Here is a 17374-nt window from a genome sequence, read left to right on the forward strand (position 1 = left end):
TCCATTTTTTCTTTTATTATTGAGTTTTATGTTTTGTTTGTATTTATGTACGTTGTTTGCATTTGCAGTTGTTTATTATGGGGCTCTATAAGAAAGGTTGACTTGTTTTGTATGACAGCTACTGGTAAGAATGTTAAAATATGACTTTAAGAACAGGTCCGTACAGTTAATAAAGGCTTTAAGATGCCGACAGACTATTATTATTAGCTATGGGAAAATCGACATTGCAAACGCTGAGCTCTTGCAGTTCTACACTCCTGCAATAATAAACATTGTGACATTAATACCTCCCTGACCATGTCATTCAAAACGGAGCATTGTGATCTTTGTACAGTGTGAATGTTTTGCAGAGGGGAAACCGTAGCAGGCACACAAGCTGGAATGTGGTTCATTGAAACTTCCGCAACGGCCTCAGTTTCTCCTCACTCTGCACAAAGTGAGAATGACAGGAAAGAAGGATGATTCTTCAAGACACGGGTTCCCAACATATGGGTCTGGGAACCGGTAGTGGGTCCGAATACATGTACGTGAACGTAGTTGTGCAGTATAAAGCAACAACTTACATACTTTGACTTGTTGTATGTCAACTTTTCGCAGCTTGGAAGTTGAAGCCTAAAATGTAGAATTTTACATTTAAGTGTTGGTTTTGAAAGTGTAAAACACAATGTCGTGCACTTCACACGTTTGTTGGACTCAAAATCTAAGTGCGGTGATTGTAGTTTGTTCAGTAGAGAAAGCCGAAAGTTACTGACTGATTTATTTTGACGCTTTGGCAGCACGTGTTCTTTTAAATTTGGGAAATTAAATTTCCATTTTTAACAGTCTAAAAAGCATTAAACCGTCTTTCGGGGTTTGACTTATGTCAATATTGTAGCATGTTTGGGAGTTGAAAGGTAAAACTGCACTCTCCAGATTTTTTTTTTTGGTCTAAAACAGTTGGAAGCGAGCATTACATAGATGTGCAGTGTTGTGAGCATGACTTGTATCCGTGTTACGACAGTTCACAGCAATGCATTTCTATTGATAACTTAAGTATATTTTTCTCTTTTCTTTCATTTAAGCACAGTCAGTGACTTCGTGATTGTCTTACAGTGCACATGACATGTTTCCAGGACTTGCCAAAACTTACGGACTCGGACTTTCTTGGCCTGCAGGAGACTGACTCGGGCGTGCATTGCGCGCAGGCGTCCTTGGACCCGGCACGACCTGCGGGATACAGAGGCCGCCTCCAACTCGATGCCCAGGAAGACGTCGGCGGCCAGGCGCGAGAGGTCGGCCAGTTGGTGGATGATGTTGGTGAGCGTGTGACAGTCCACCTCGCCCAGAGACGTGAACGGCGCCGCTTTCCTCGCTTTGCCCCGGGCCGGCAACCTGCTCACGCGCTGCGGCTCGACGGTCCTCTGGTGGAAAGGCATCGTCAAGGTTCTCCCAGCGCACTTTTTGAAAGTATGTTTTTTTTCTTTATAAAGACTACAAAGACGCAATCCGCGATATGGCGCTCGCTATTTGAATGTAATCCTCCAATCCCGCCATGTTCGTGCAGCTGGACTGGTCTATTCAAATTCAAATAGACGCCGTGTGGAGGACAGGCTGCTGGCAGAAGGGAGAAAAACACACGCACACACAGGGAAAGTAAGAGAAAGGGGGGGGGAGAAAAACCCGGAGAAACTACCAACCACCTGTTAGACGCTGGAACCGGAGTCAAACAAAAGCAAAGTTTACCTGCCAGCAAAGAGCAATAAAGGATGTTGGGAAAACCAAAACTGGCACCTAAAGTCAAACAAACCGGAGTCAAACAAAAGCAAAGTTTACCTGCCAGCAAAGAGCAATAAAGGATGTTGGGAAAACCAGAACTGGCACCTGTGCTGACCTAAACGCTCTCAGATTGAATTGACCTACAGTTGTAACCGAAATTTTGATGCATGTTCCATTACATTGTGTCCATTTTTTCCGAGTCAATTCTTTTATATTTGCAGCATTTCTCTTGGTTGAACTGCTTCTTTAGTCTCAATGTGTTACCAATGCAAACTCATCTGCCCCAAGTCTTCACAATTCGTACTTCTGCCTGACATAAGGTCTTAAACTATATTACCAGTGTGAGTCCTTCGTTACCCATGCAAAATGTGATATTTTTCCTCACGCACGCACACAATTAAATCCAGAGAAAAATGTGTTTCATGCCCATGCACAATACAAGAAAAAATAACTAGATGTAGTCATTCAAGAAAACCAATGTAGGGAAAACAGAATTAAATATATTAAAGTTTGTAATGGGACTCAAATAGCATAGCAGGAATGAATTTGTGCTAATTTATTAAAATGTTTTGGAATGTCATGAAACTAATGAACGAAAAAAAGGTGAGCGGAGTCATTCTGCGGAAGGAGCACGAATATTTTACACCTATAAACGTCGTTTATTGATAAAAAGTAGCCAATAATCGAGTGAAACAATACGCGCGTTTAAGTGTAAAAGTTTGACACAATTTGAAGCTTTTTCACCTTTCAGTAAAATCCTTTAAATTCAAAACGCTGTGAATCACAACCTATACCTGTAACTGTTTTTTAACTAGTATATTTGTAGCGACTTTATATTCTCCATAAAGACAATTTAATCCATACCTGGCTTTGTCACGTTGTCTTGTGTAGTGTCCAGTTAGCAGCAGGCTAAACCTAAACTGAAACGTTAGAGGTGATAGGTGAAAGATATGAAACGTCACGCATAATTAGACGAGCAGTTGAACGGTTGGAGACTGGTATTGTACATTGTTGCGAAGTGTTGTTGGACATTTAACATTGAACAACTATTAAGAATGATAAATAAAGGTTTCGACGTGCTGATAAGAAGCAGTCAATCAAATGGTACCTTCTTAGCAGCTGCTGGCTAGCTTTCCTGCTCGAGTTACTGAAGAGCATTCACGACAACAAAGATAAACGTTGTCGTTTGCTCATACCTTCCTTTTAAAAATAACTCCTCCACATTCTCTAAAACACTGGAGTTGTGATTTATCTCTCCTCCCAGCTTACTCGTGCTTATCCAGTACGCCACCTGGCATTCTTACAATTGCTCAAAACAAATGGCTGTTTTGGGGCTTTTTTAATAGTCCAAGGCTAAAAATGAAAAGTTCTACTCGAGTGTGTGACTATCTCTAGTGTGCACACAGTAACCTAAAAAGGGTAGAAATGAGACTTAATAGTGCTAATATACATACAAAACATCGAGTGCGCTTGTTATCCAAGGTGATCCATTCCAAAAAAACTGCATTCAAATTTTCTGCTGAAACTGTACTTCATTTAAGATGACTATTAAAGAGATACAAATGCAGGGCAAAAAACTGATGAGCCAAAAGATGAACATAATTTTAATCAAGATTAAATATATGCCCAAAAAGATTTTTCCAACTCAGAGACCCAAACAATACAAAAACAAAAAAAATTGCCTCCCATTTCTGCCATGTCATCAGTCTTCTAGAGATATATACCTTTATTTTTTTCCCATTTTAAACGTTCATTCAGGTGGGGTAAAATGTATAAGGTGTATCTTATTCGCTCTACTTCCAACAGTGCACTGAATTTTCAGAAACCTCAGACCCTTGTCTAAAAACCCTCCTTTACATAAACTTATTTATAGAATTATTTACATTACAAAGGCGAAAGAGAGTCAACTTGTGAAAAACGACAAACTCGGGACGCGGGAGAACATAATTGCGCCACAAAAAAAAAAAGATGACGCTTTGGAAGAAAAACAATGACGTGTGTTAGAATTGAAAAAAAATTAAAGCGGTCACTAAAATATTTAAACGTTCTGCATTCACTTGTACTTGGAAGATTAATTTGAATCCCGTGTTATATACCCAGCGATATTCTGGAGGCAATTTGTGGAGACTGCAGTGGACTATTTGGTGCTTCTTCATAAATTGTAACAAGTGGACAAAAAAAAAAAGTTAAACAGCAAGCGTATCCCAACTTTTTGGAAATATGTGGCTGATAAGAATAGAAACTTGTCTTCCATGTGGGGACACAAATAATCCCATTCATTGGTCCCCCTCACTGAAGAGAAAACACAACAGGGCTCCGGGTGTTCATTTGTCTCCCCCTGGTGGTGGTTTCAGAATAGATCGTCTCCCTCCTATGACACACAAACTCGGATATATATTTACGTGTGTGTGTGTGTGTGTGTGTGTATAAGAACACCACATACACTCCTCGAATCATGCCCCCCCCCAACCCCCACCCCCCAGGTTTGTCTTCAGGCTTATCTGGTGTAGTAGACTCTGTAGTAAACACTCTTGGAGCGCCACAATGAGTAAGAGTTGTCGAACTTGAGCAGGTAGACGCCGCGGCCGGGGTACTGGTGGCTGCCGGCGTATACCTCCTCGTGACAGTCCCGCCGGTACACCGGCACTATCTCGTCCACCTGAGGTTTGCTCGCCTCCTTCTTGGCCTTCTCCTCCTCGCTGGCCGGCTCACCTGCGGGGGCAGAAATAAGTAGAACTTTTCAACAAATATCGTGGCACGCTGCTGGAAATTAACTCGAAGTTTGTGTGACGGTAAATTTGAATGACTTTTACAGGGCTCGCCCTCCCTCACCTTCGTCGTCGTCATCCTCGTCGCTCGACTCAGACACGTGCACGCTGACCGAGGAGGACGCCGCGTCCGTCCACTCGAAGAAGACCCCGAAGCCAATGTCGTAATAGTCCGTGGCGAATTCCCAGAAGAGGTAGGAGCCCTCTTCGTGCGTGGGCACGCGCACTGTCACTACCTCGCCGCGGCCGACCGTGATCACGCTGTCGGCGTCCTGACGGATCTTCTCTTTGAAGTCTTTGATTTGTGGCCGCGTCCACATGGAGGGAGCAGCGATAACGGGTGGAGAGTCGGCTGCTGTTTTTTTTTTTGTTTTGTTTTTTAAAGAACAAGAACTATGTTTACTATGACAGATTTCATAGAGGCTTTTGTGATAGAACCTGAAATAGAAGTTAGTGTGACAGAAAACGGTCTGCATGCTCAGTCAGCAATTACTACTTTCCTGTACCGTATGTCGCGACCGACATACTTTGTAACGATATGCAAAGTAGTGTGCGCAGTGGCATTATAATATTCAGTCACGTGATATAAGGAGATACGTTCACTTAAGCCGTATTTACTGTTTTTCCATTCCATTGTTTTATATGAGAGTGTTTATATATTAGGACAAAATTCAGACCCAAAAAATAAAATTATTAAATGAAGAAAAATCACTAAATAGTAGGAAATTGGCAAATGTCACTGACGTAGCGCTTTTCTACTTTGGGTACTCAAAGCGCTTTACACTGATACCACATTCACCTACGGATGGCGCAGCATCAGGAGCAACTGGGGGTTTAGTATCTTGCTCAAGGACACTTCGACATTGTCGCAATGGGGGATCGAACCACCAACCTCTGGGTTGGGAAATGACCACTCTACCACTGAGCCATCATTTGGAAATAATTTTGGAAAAAAAGAAGAAAAAAAAACGTTTGCATTAAAAAAATAACTACGGACGAAAAAAAAAAGGTTTCCTTTTAGGGGCACCGCAACGTTATGCCAACTCACCAAATAGCGGCCCATTCTCTGACACCTCCTCCGCCGACTCGGGCTCAAGCGCCCGCACCGTGTTGTCCAGGTAAGTGTCGCCGCCATTGACGGTGGGCATGTTCTGGCCCGAAGGCGGCAGAGCCGCCGCCCCATACAAGGGTCCCGCTGGCAAGCCGGCCGGGTGCTCGCCGCTGCAACAACCGTCGGTTTCCTGGTGGCCGTGCGCCACGGAGTCGGCGTGCTGTTGCTGCTGCTGCTTCTGCAAGGCCGCCTGCGATTAGAGAAAAGCAGATTACCCAACATGCTGCTAGACAACACTCTTAAGAGATTATAACCAATCAAGGTTGCTTGAATACATCCATCCATTTTTGAGATTCCAGGACCCAAAATCTGAAACGTGAGGCAGATGTGCTAACCGCTTTATCACCATGCTGCCAAGCAAGAAAATATTCGTATACAGTCATACCTCGGTTTTCGACCATAATCCGTTCCAGAAGGCTGTTCGAAAACCGAAACCACGCTCTTTTTAAAAACAATCTTTATTGAACACGTCTGCTCACAATGGAACGCTACACGAGGACGCGTCACTTCCTCGTCTACACGAGGAAGCGTCACTTACTCGTGTAAGGAAGGCGAGAGGAGTCAAGTGACACATTCAAGTGCGCACAGTTTGTTCGAGAACCGAAATTCGGTCGTCATCTGAGGCATGAAAAACTCGAAATTTTTGGTCGAAAACCGATTTGGTCGAGAACAGAGACGTTCGAAAACCGAGGTTTGACTGTATTAAAAACAAGATCATATTGTTAGTATAATACAAAGACATCATCAGTTTATAATGTCCCATTTGGCCCATTCTTGCAGTAAAGACACAAACTGTTAAAAATTGTTTCGCGCATCATGAGTCCTCTTGGCGCAAAGGAACTCCGTTGAAGTGAGTCGCGCTTTGTTGCGATACCAAGGAACTATCTAAAAGTGAGTTAAGTAACTTCATTTAGGAAAAAAAAAGGCATGCTTTGCTGCAATCTTGTGGCATCTTGACAATTCAGTATGCTGAAGTTGAGGAGCTCCATGTCAGCAAGCTCTTCACAAGTCTGATATCGATCCTGATCATTTGAATCAAGTGTGTTGGAGGAAGAAAACATCTTCAACACAGCCGTCAAACTCAAGGCCCGGGGGCCAGATCTGGCCCGCCACATCATTTTATGTGGCCCGTGAAAGCAAATTAAACATGGCAACTTCCATGATGCTTGCTAAAATATAGACCAAAATTTCACATTCTCAAATGTAATAAATAAGAGAGATACTAAGCATTTTCTTGTTGCCAAACACCTCATTACAGTAACTTAAACAATAGTTGAATAAACAGTTATTCTTGACTTCTTTAGATGATTTCAGTCATAATGGCCCTCCAAGGGAAATGGTAACTAAAATGTGGCCCGTGGCGAAAATGTGTGGACACCCCTGATCTACAACATGCAGGTAAGATGACTTCAAGGACCACAGTTGGTGACCCCTCCCGAAGACTCTACAATGTCCAGTGTGAATGTCTGTTGGTCTACATGTGCTCAGCAATTGATGAATGGATGAATGTCGGTGAATGGTGCCAACCTGCTGCTGGGCCAGCTGGACCTGGTAGAGCTGCTGCATGTACTGCTGGTAGTGCTGCTCCTGCAACTGACGGATGAGGCCCATCTGCTGTTCGGGGCTGTTGGGGTACTGCTGGGCAGCATACTGCTGGAACTGCACCGCCGTCTGGGCGTTCAGGGCGGCCATGATCTGCTGCCTGCGAAGCGGAAGGCGCGGATGCGTTTCGGAAATTGAAAGGGACGGAAGTTTGTCACAATTGTTGGTGAGGCCTGCGCATACTTCTGCTGCTCCACCCGTAGCCTCTCTTCCTCTGCCTGTCTCCGTTCCTCTTCCTCCCGCCGCTGCCTCTCTTCCTCCTCCAGCCTGCGTCTCTCTTCCTCCTGCCTCTGCCGCTCCCGCTCCTCCTCCTCCCGCCGCTGGCGCTCCTCTTCCTCTCTCCTGAAAGGAAAACGAACATTAATATCAATCGTGGAAAGACGGTGAGATATAAATTCCCAATAGACATTTACAAGATGACATCGCAGGCGCTTTCCACTCGTAACCAAATCCTTGCATATCATTTGGACAAGGCTACGAGAAGACTTTGCAACCGTGAGTATCTCGCAAATAAGTTCGCCTCTGTTCGATTATTTCTGCTTCTTCTACTATTCTTTATTCTGTCTTTTCGGGCAGTCAAGATGTCCTGTGGCTACATGTATGGTGTACAGTGGTGGTCATCTCGAATACTCCACAAGAGGGCCCGACAGACTGGACGGCCGATTTAATCAGACGATATTAGCTCTTTAAAAAAATATAAATAAATAAAATAGCTGTTATTTTTGCTAGCATTTTCCAAGTGTTTTTTTTTTTTTTTACATGTGCAGTATGTAATTCATATCTTTATTTTTGTAAACTTTAACCTTAAAAAAAAAATCATTTTTGGTTGGACCCTACTTTACGCACTATAAAAGGGGTAAGCAAAGTGCAGAGGACGTGGGTTGGATCCCGGCCTTCCTGTGTGGAGTTTGCATGTTTGCTTCCGTGGGTTTTCTCCGGGTACTCCAGTTTCCTCCCACATTCCAAAAACATGTATGGCAAGCCGATTGAACACTCTAAATTGTCCCTTGGTGTGGTGTGAGTGCAGATGGTTGTTCGTCTCTGTGTGCCCTGCGATTGGCTGGCAACCGGTTCAGGGTGTCCTCCGACTACTGCCCGAAGACAGCTGGGATAGGCTCCAGCACCCCCCGCGACCCTTGTGAGGATAAAACGGATCGGAAAATGGATGGATGGATGTTTGGAGGCCCTCGCAAGATGTAAAAAATGGGTTGTGTGGAACATACGTTCAAAAACGTACCTTTTTCTGTCTTGCTCCTCCCTCTCTATCTTGTGTGATGTGGCGTATGGCGCAAAGAGGTTACAACACTTGTTGAGCAGCCGCACAAACTCCACCATGGCCTCCTCCTTCTCCATGTTACCCAGGGAGGCCCACTCCTTTCTGCATGTAAACAGCAAAAACATGTTTTTGAAGGATAGTTTTATAGGATGGGGCTGGGGGGCGGGGCTGTCTGAAAAATAAAACTGTGTATCCTCACATAGTAAGTAGCATGCAATGGTTCGGTGCACCCGGATAAGAGAAATTTTTACCCTTTTTTTGGTTCATCTTTACATTTTCTTTGTTTCAGATTTTCAAATTAGGAAAATAATTTGAATTCAGTGTTAAAAGTCCTAGCAGAGACAAAACAAACCACATCAGCATTTGGCATGTGCAACAAGGGTTAAAAAGCGGCACGTGCATGCGCAACTGCGCATACGGTCGTTACCTGCGGTCGTTGCCCAGCACATCGAAAAAGCCCACCTCGGGGGAAGCGTCGGGGTTGTAAGGGCCCAGCAGCACCAGTTTGTGCAGCGCCACCAGCCGCAGCTTCTCCTCGTAGGTAGGGTGGAAGGCTTTGCCGTCCTTATCTACGCCAGAACAATGGGACATATTTGCATAAGGATGGGGAAGGGGGAAAAAGAAAAAACGCCGACACTGACAATTATGACCGGTGGCGCAGGCCAATAAGATGCTCGCAAAATTGTTAAGTAAATACAGAAACACAATTATTGACATTTTCACATAGCCTCCCTATGTGTAAATGACTGCTGATAATGAGCTCTAAATCTATGACCGACTTAAGATAATGCATTCCTGCAAAGCTTTTGCGGAGGGAGGCATTTAGAACTGTAAGTTAAAAAAAAAAGTCAAAATTGAAATACAACTCTAAACCACAATCCCTCAAAATAATGGCCCACACTCGAATGTACACTGTGTCTCAATTGGTCTTGGCTTTAAACCAGGTATGTCATCGACTTAAAAAAAAATAAAAATTGCCCTTTTCACTAATATTGTTTTATTCAAGTAGTGGTCTCCATTTAAATGCAGGTCATATCGTAAATAGTCCAAACTGGGCGCGTTGCTGTAACCTGTCAAACAAGAAAATAACTGCCACACCCAGAGCCGCGAATATTTTATTTTGCTTTTTAGCTACACAAGAGGGCTGGATACTAGTAGTTGTCGTATGAAGCAGTACCATTTCGCACAGTTCTTCAAACAATGCACTCCGCTTTTGTTGACGCCACTATCTAATGGCACTCTTGTAAACTTTAGAAAACAAATCCTTCACCAAGCAATAACTATTGTTTTTTTAGGTATAAAATGTGACAAAATATGACAGTGAGGGAGAATATTACGGTCAGAGAAGGAAACTGAGCGATTTTCGTACATTTCTTTAAGTACTCGCCTTCCTGCTAATGGTTGCTGTGTCCTGGCGTGGCGACGCTGTTGCTTTTTAGCAATCAAAAGGTGGAGATGATATCATTCACTCATTATGATGCTGCCTGGTTTCAGACCTATTAAATGCTGCGTCCCACTTAGTCCTGGTTAGGCATGCCATAGTCACCTCCATAAAAATAAACACCTCACCTTAAATTGTGAGTTAGTTGCAATGGAGAACCTCACCCCAACAAACTAGCACTTTGTTTTGGTTTTTGTTGAGCAAAGAGGGTGGACCCCGAATCATTTCATACCTGATAGACACCGTGTCTCAATTAGTCCTATCGGGTAACACCGTCAGCCACTTAACAAAAGAAACGCTTTACCCCAAATCACTAATATCTTGGTTTGCTTTTACACTCTATAAGTGGGGTAGAATTGTACAATCTGTCTCACACCAAACCAAAACTGCATTTCAATTATTGCTGGCTGGCTGGGTCATCCACTTCAATAAATACCTACCCCAGGGGTGTCAAACTCATTTTTGTCACGGACCACTTTAAAGTTGAGTTGTCCTTCGGAGGGTCGTTACGATAGTGAAACCAAATAAATGTTTGATTGTCTCATTGTATCATTACTTCTATACAACAAATTGGTGGCTTACGAAGTTTTAAATCACTCAAGTCAACTATATACAGTAGCTTATTCAAGTAAGTGTAAACAGGGTAACAAAAAAAAGATCTCAACGTTATTTAATACTCCTGACAATTTGACATTTCGATACAGATTTTAGCATGATTTGCTATCACGGGCCATATAAAATTATGTGGCGGGCCGGATCTGGCCCCCGGGGCTTGGGTTTGACATCTGCGACCTAGCCCTCTTTAACTATTTTGCTTTACTTCTTAAACTCCTAAAGAGTGGAGCAATCATCCGCCAAGGAAAACATTTAATAACTTGACAAACTGAAAAGAAGGGGGACGACATTCTGAATCTCGTTCACTTGTACTGCCCAATATTAATTATTGAAACCAAATGCAACAGTTTGCTAACCCGCTAGATTTAGCTTTGGCTTGTATTGATTCATTTGAACAGCTGAATTTGTGGGGCGTGTTACGAGTGACAATCACCGAATGGGAGTGACAATAACCGAATGGGAGAGCCACACACACCAAAAAAATAAATAAATCGTGACAAAGGCGGAAGCGCTGTGCTTGTTCTACCCTTTCGTGGCTAAGTGCAAGCGACGTGCTAACGTCACTCTGGTCGCCTGCGAGAGGTGACAGTTAGCCTAGCCGCGGCTAGCTTCAAGCAGCTTATTCGGAAGTCTACAAATGCTGACTTGTAAACATGCTTAAGCATGCGAAATGAACACCTGGCGTACCTTTGAAGAACTTAAGGGCCATTCCGTAGAGCTCTTGAAGAGGAAAGCCCCATTTGGTCTCTGCGGACGATTTGTCAGACTCCCCATCGTCGCCGTCGTTGTTAGCCTCAAGGGTGGCCGGTGTTTGGACGTCGGGCTCCGCGGCGGCGTCCGGTCGCGGCGGCGGCGGCGGCTCCTCCGGCTGGCCCTGCTCGACCTCCGAGTCCGGGCTGAGCGTGAGGCCGTCAACGGAGACTTCGAGACGGCTGGAAGGAGCGCTGTCGAGGTAGCCGCTGTGAACCTCGGTTGCCATCATGCAGACTGTCAGCTGAAGCGGCCACGTACCTACTTCCGTTTAGCCTGACGGAACTTCCGGGAAATGGTCTTATATTTTGCAAATATATTTATTATTTGAAGAGTCCAAAATATTCATTGTGAAATAAATACCTGACCAGAATTATACTTTTGAAGTTCATTTAAGAATTTATACTTTGAACATTTGTTCAAAGAGCAATTTAAATCCATTGCAAATAAAGCTACTCGTGTATGGTATTTTATGTTACATATGTACTCTGAGTCATATAATGTGGTTATTATGTTCGGTATTCAAGGCATTTTGGATGTTATCGAAAGGAAGACCAAATGCCTAATTTCTTCACCCTTTATGATTTGCACATGACCTATAGGCCTCTCACTGCCTCACCCAGTGTAAACAAATACTTTACAATATTTGCAGGATATGGTTTACAGTATGATGAGAATATTATTTGAATATTTCTTAAATGCCATGATCCACTGGAGTAACCTGTGTATTGAGCTGTCCTTATAAGTGCACTCTTATGCTCATTTGCATCAGAATATATTTGCTCATCCTTGGGGTTACATTTAGAATTTATTGTATACACACACATATTTATTAATCCTGTATCCTATTTTATTGTAATATATTGCACTTGCTATGGTTTTCATATTCATCCGGGAGGCTATTTTTAAAAAACTTTAGCCTGATTGATTTTGTGTTCAGTGAGTTTTAGTCAGATTAAAAGGCAGTTGAGGAGGTTGTGCTGTCAAACATCAAACAGGGGAAAAAGACTTTGGGGATATGTACTGGCCGTCTGTTTGACACCTATAAGGACACACTACTTTTCTTTTTGTTTCGTCTTTTTCAACTGACCATTATACATTTAACAGACAGACGGGTAAATGATCCCCCATTCTGCAGTGATATGTTAACAGTCCAGCGGTCTTTGTATATTTGATCATTAGATGGTCGATGGCACCTCAGTATTAAGACCGGCAGTTTTGGAGTGCAACATTTATATATCTATTCCTGTCAATCCGTCATGCTTCATGCTGTGGTGTTTAGTTCGCGCTCAAATGGTGATTTCAAGAGAATGTATTGATACATGTATTGCCTTAAAGATACCGGTAAATATTTATTAATGCCCGTGTAGTATATTTGATGTAATACAATATTTCTGACTATTACTACTGCTCTTCACTTCTGCATATACTGGTATTCGTGTCATTTTCCAATGCATACATACTGATTATTGCTATTTTTTGCCACAGACACAAGTGTTGACTCTTCTTTTGACAAACTATCCAATCTCATTGCTTGATATTGTAAATGTGTACATAGATGAATACATGAATTCAAATCCATAAATGTTTAATCTGATATGTGTTTGAATTATTTTGCCTTGAGTTTACATGATGATTCTATTTCAAGTTTTTTTGGGGGGTGGATGCGGGGGTCAAGTAGACAGGAAGAAGTTGGTGTCACCTCACCTCTGGACATGATCCTTGCGAGGATTTAATGAGGCCATTCAGGTGTCAAGCACCGTGGAACACTTTGGAACTTGTCTTTGTGTATTGTGACACACTTTGTTGTCACTGAGGGTGAATCACTTCCTATGTGCAGCCAAGTTCAAAGCACAGAGTGCCACAGAAAATCCCAGTCATTTAAATTAATGTTAACTAGATTAATAATAGTTGCAGCATCATCCAAGCACATCTGTCTTGGACATTTTAGAACAAGTGTGCAAGCATTTGCATAGGTTTAAAATTGGGGGGAGGGGCCATTCTAGTTTTGGGCAGTATAATGACAACTACACTATTTTATTGATTTCCAGGGTGCATTTGTATGGTACACAAAAGTCAAAGAGCACGTTAATAGTAAATAAATACATAAGGAGACTTTATACGCAAACGTAAAAACATATAGGCAGATACAGTATATATCTTTGCGTAAATGCAAGCAAATGTCTGGCAATCATTTGATATTAATATATTAATCGTACTTTAATTTGTATTTTTTTTAAATGACGCAGTTGATTTAAAAGAATGAATACATCCATTTTCTACTCTCACACATTGTGATATATTTTCACTTTCCCCTCGTAACATTTCAAATGGTGTTATTCTTGTGACATTGTGATTTTATTAGTGTGTAAATATAAGAGATCCTGTAAAGTTTTTGCAGAAGGACCATTATTATAACATCACAATTATATTGCTGTATAATAGCAGTCTTGTAAGATTAGGATGTTATTGCTGTATAATAATTTAAATTGCTATTTTGGTCGATGTATAGTGCATCCTTAAATTTTGTTACAACGAAGGTATTGTTAAATTTGTATTTCATTGGCATATAAGTATTACAAAAATCAGAACTGTAATGTGCATACTTATTTTAAAAGTATTTGATCGAGACACGATGTCATTTGATTAGAGTAAAATTGCAATATTGGTGAGGATTGACTTGTAAGATTCCAACTTGTCTAATCATTTAGGTCTTGTAAAATTACAATTTCATCGGTGTATCATGTCTATATTCTTGTTAAATTTTGGATGGTTTATATTGGTGTAAAATGAATATTATAAAACTCTGATTTTATACAGGATATTACGTTTTTTTATAAAACTAAGAGTAACTGGTCATGACGATTCATGACTTAAATCTCCTCCATTTCTTATTTATATTAGTGTCTAATGACTATAACATTTATTTTTGAAAGGCATATTTATTTATTTTTTTCATTTGTAAAATTTGGACCCCGTTATTGCAATTCTACTTTATTTTCGTTTTCTCCTCTTTCTCGCTAATGCAAACTGGGGTGAAGCCGAAGTTTGGAGCTTGTGTCGGGAGAGAGGAAAGTGGTAGTTTCCGACGGTCTTTGAAGGTGACAGGTCCATTAATGGCTCGTCCCATGCCAAAGCGGATAAATGTTTTCTCTGTCGATGTGTATTGAACGCGCTCATGCTATTAAAAGTTCTTTTTTTTTTCCTTTTAAGAAGAGACTTGCGGCGGCCCTCCGGAGCTTCACACCTCCGGAGGGCCGCAGACGTCTGAAGTTGGCGCTTAGCGGGGGCTGCCGAGCGTCGATGGCCGCCTAGTTCACACTTTGCACGTCACACCTTTGATCCGCCGGGACATTTAACTCTGAGCGGGCCTCTTCCGAGCTCACTTTTTTTTCGGGTTGGGACGTGACGACGGCGAGAAAGCGATGTCGGCCATCCACGGAAACCTGCCCGTCGGGGACCTCAACCACTTGCAGTTGTACCACGAAGGAACTCTTCAGATGGGCAACCCTGGTAAGGTGTCGCTCCTTCGAAGCTTCACGGGATTCGTTTAGGAGTTGCAAATTCGATTTTTTTAGGGGGGGGGGGGGGGGGGAATATTCTACTTAGAGTTTTTCCCTTCTAAAATATATTCATCTTCGTCCACTCAAGTACATTTTTTTATTAACAAAATGATGACTACAGTGGTGCTTTGAGATCCGACTTGCGTTTTTCGAGATGCGTGCAATCATTTGGAGAACTTTTTTGTTTGGATTTGCCAGTCAACATTTTAAAGGCAAGCACTGGATGGTGCCAGTGAACTCAAGAGGAAAAAAAGCTTAACGTCACTTAATGTCAGAAAACTACTATGAATTGTCACCAAAATTCACACGAACAGCTGTACTCATGCCCTCTTCGACCTCTGATAATATCCAAGCAATCGCCACCATACTTATGAATTTTATCGGCATAAGCACTTTTCTATCGTTCACGAAAGAGAAAAAAAAAGCTTAACGTCGCTTAATGCCAGAAAACCTTTTCACATAAGTACATTTCTGTATTTTAAACCACCACATAGCTTCATCTTTGGCGAACAGTTCTGTTTCGCTAAATGCTAAGAATGCAAAATGTCGTCGACTGACAAATAGCATCATTGCCATGGCGTTGGAACCCTTTTAAGCATCACATGGTGACTGATCATGTCATACTCACAGCATGTATATATTCTTTATCCTCCCCTGAAACAAATCTAGCATCTTACTGAGGAGCTTGAGAACTGACCACCTCCACGTGTACGTATACTCTACATCAGGGGTCCCGAACCTTTTTTTTGACTGAAGATCTACTTTTCAAGCAACCAACTTCCCGCGGTCGACCCGTGACCGCACATGTATGGTTTCACACACACAATCAAAAAAGAAACATATATAACAATAATAACAAGCACACAGACACACAAATCTTTTTTGAGCGCTTTTTCATCCCGACTTGGTACCAGTGGCGGGCTACCGGTCGATCGCGATTGACGTATTAAGCACGCCTGCTTCATTATCCTGCCACCGGTGGCCAAGGCAGGCAGACTACAAGGAGCAGCACAATGTCCATTGAATTGAAGGGGGTAAAAAAAAAAACACAGCAAAAAAAAAGCTTAATTACATTCTATGTCATTCATAGTCACGCTATGTTTTTATAGAATGCATTTCGATTCTTTTCAATCAGCAAAGGTGATTTCTGATGACTATTTTTGAAATTTCAATTTTACCGATGTATAATATTCTCTTAGAATTACTAGTGCACCAACACACTCACATCAACCTTAAATGTCCCCTTCAGATTTTCGAGGTGATGACGTAACCAACTATTTGGCCACGGCTGCCTCGGTTCCACGGGTGGACAAATGCGTGGCCATACTGACCCACCGTAGGAAGAGGACCAACTTCACCCAGCAGCAAATCGAGGTGCTGGAGAAGGTGTATTCTGACACCAAGTATCCGGATATCTACCTGAGGGAGCGGCTTGAGGCGCTCACCGGTCTGCCCGAGTCCCGAATACAGGTATGTTCAAATATGAGACGCGTGACTGAACAGGCTACCCACAAGTTGCGGTCTCTTACTTCACGTGTGGAACAGAACTGCGCTGTAAACAGAGAGCCCCTGTATTCAAATTTCTTAAGTGTTCGATTTTTTTCCTCCACTTTCAGGTGTGGTTCCAGAACAGGAGAGCAAAATCCCGTCGCCAAGTGGGCTCCTCGGTGCCCGTGAAACCTCCCAATCCACTGCCATCCTTTCATCAGCTACCCAACAGAATGAACCAAGACAAACGTAAGCACCCGCAGAAAAACTAGCATCATATTCATTGTGATCATTACTGTGTTCATCTTTTTTTTCTTTTTTTTAATTATTTCAGTTTATGACAACGGCCACAGTACAGAGGCTCACAGGACTGCTTTTGGACTACAAGACGCCTACAGAACCCCAGTCGAGGAACCCCACAGGACCAAAGCCCCGGGCGACCATTTTCTGGCATCCTGTCTTTACGAGAAAGACGCGAGGCGAGGGAAGGCCGAGCAGTTGCAACGGTGCGAGGCCAACGTGGACATCCCGGCCAATAACGTCCTGATCTACCCCTCCAAGGACGGCATGAGCGGCGATCCCAAGGTTCTGGTGGAGTACGACAACTTCCCGCCCAACAAGACCATCGGGCCCGAGATGAAGGTGGTGATCCCGCCCATCCCTGTGCAGAACAACTTCAGCAGGTCATCGCCCAAAGACGCCGGCGGCCCGCTCCAGTACGCGCATGCGAGGGCGGCGGGGAAGGCGTTCGATGGATTCTCGCCAGTCCACGGCGCAGATTTGCCGGACTTTTACGATTCTGACTCAGATTGGGAGAGTGAGGCCATGGTTGGATTTGGTGGTTTTATCTAAGATGCGGTGATGGTCTTTCATGACTACGCATTGCCATAACCTTCATGTAGACTGTACATAACCCCCCCGCACCCCCCCAAAAAAAGAGTTGATCATCAAAAAGCCACAACCGTGTGCTGGCTTGATGTTGAATAACCCAGTAAAACTAAATTT

At 42.9% G+C, this 17374-nt stretch overlaps 3 protein-coding genes across 3 annotated transcripts in view; 1 reads left to right on the top strand and 2 right to left on the bottom strand.

Moving 5' to 3' along the window:
* Positions 1-1603, bottom strand: part of LOC147187931 (NHS-like protein 1) — a 74560-nt gene extending 72957 nt beyond the window's left edge. Inside the window, exon 1 of the mRNA XM_086099892.1 lies at positions 1130-1603. Coding sequence (XP_085956018.1) covers positions 1130-1415 — 286 coding nt within the window. The 5' untranslated portion in view covers positions 1416-1603. The remainder of the gene's footprint in view (positions 1-1129) is intronic.
* Positions 1604-3333: 1730 nt separating this feature from the next.
* LOC147187932 (Golgi resident protein GCP60-like) lies at positions 3334-11577 on the bottom strand. Its single transcript, XM_086099905.1, has 8 exons — positions 11256-11577; positions 8940-9081; positions 8474-8614; positions 7420-7578; positions 7162-7336; positions 5572-5824; positions 4588-4878; positions 3334-4467 (listed from the first exon to the last, which is right to left on the bottom strand). Exons 1-8 carry the CDS (start codon positions 11548-11550, stop codon positions 4253-4255), a joined length of 1671 nt encoding a protein of 556 aa, XP_085956031.1. The 5' UTR covers positions 11551-11577; the 3' UTR covers positions 3334-4252.
* A 3032-nt stretch (positions 11578-14609) lies between these two features.
* Positions 14610-17353, top strand: LOC147187933 (homeobox protein Mix.2-like). The gene is made up of 4 exons (XM_086099917.1): positions 14610-14831; positions 16131-16351; positions 16498-16618; positions 16704-17353. The coding sequence occupies exons 1-4, from the start codon at positions 14744-14746 to the stop codon at positions 17219-17221; spliced, it is 948 nt and encodes a 315-aa protein (XP_085956043.1). The 5' UTR covers positions 14610-14743; the 3' UTR covers positions 17222-17353.
* Positions 17354-17374: the final 21 nt, after the last annotated feature.

The sequence above is a fragment of the Hippocampus guttulatus genome, chromosome 20 (genome assembly GCF_054856545.1).
Source record: "Hippocampus guttulatus isolate MCC_2025c chromosome 20, RoL_Hgut_1.0, whole genome shotgun sequence".
NCBI lineage: Eukaryota > Metazoa > Chordata > Actinopteri > Syngnathiformes > Syngnathidae > Hippocampus > Hippocampus guttulatus.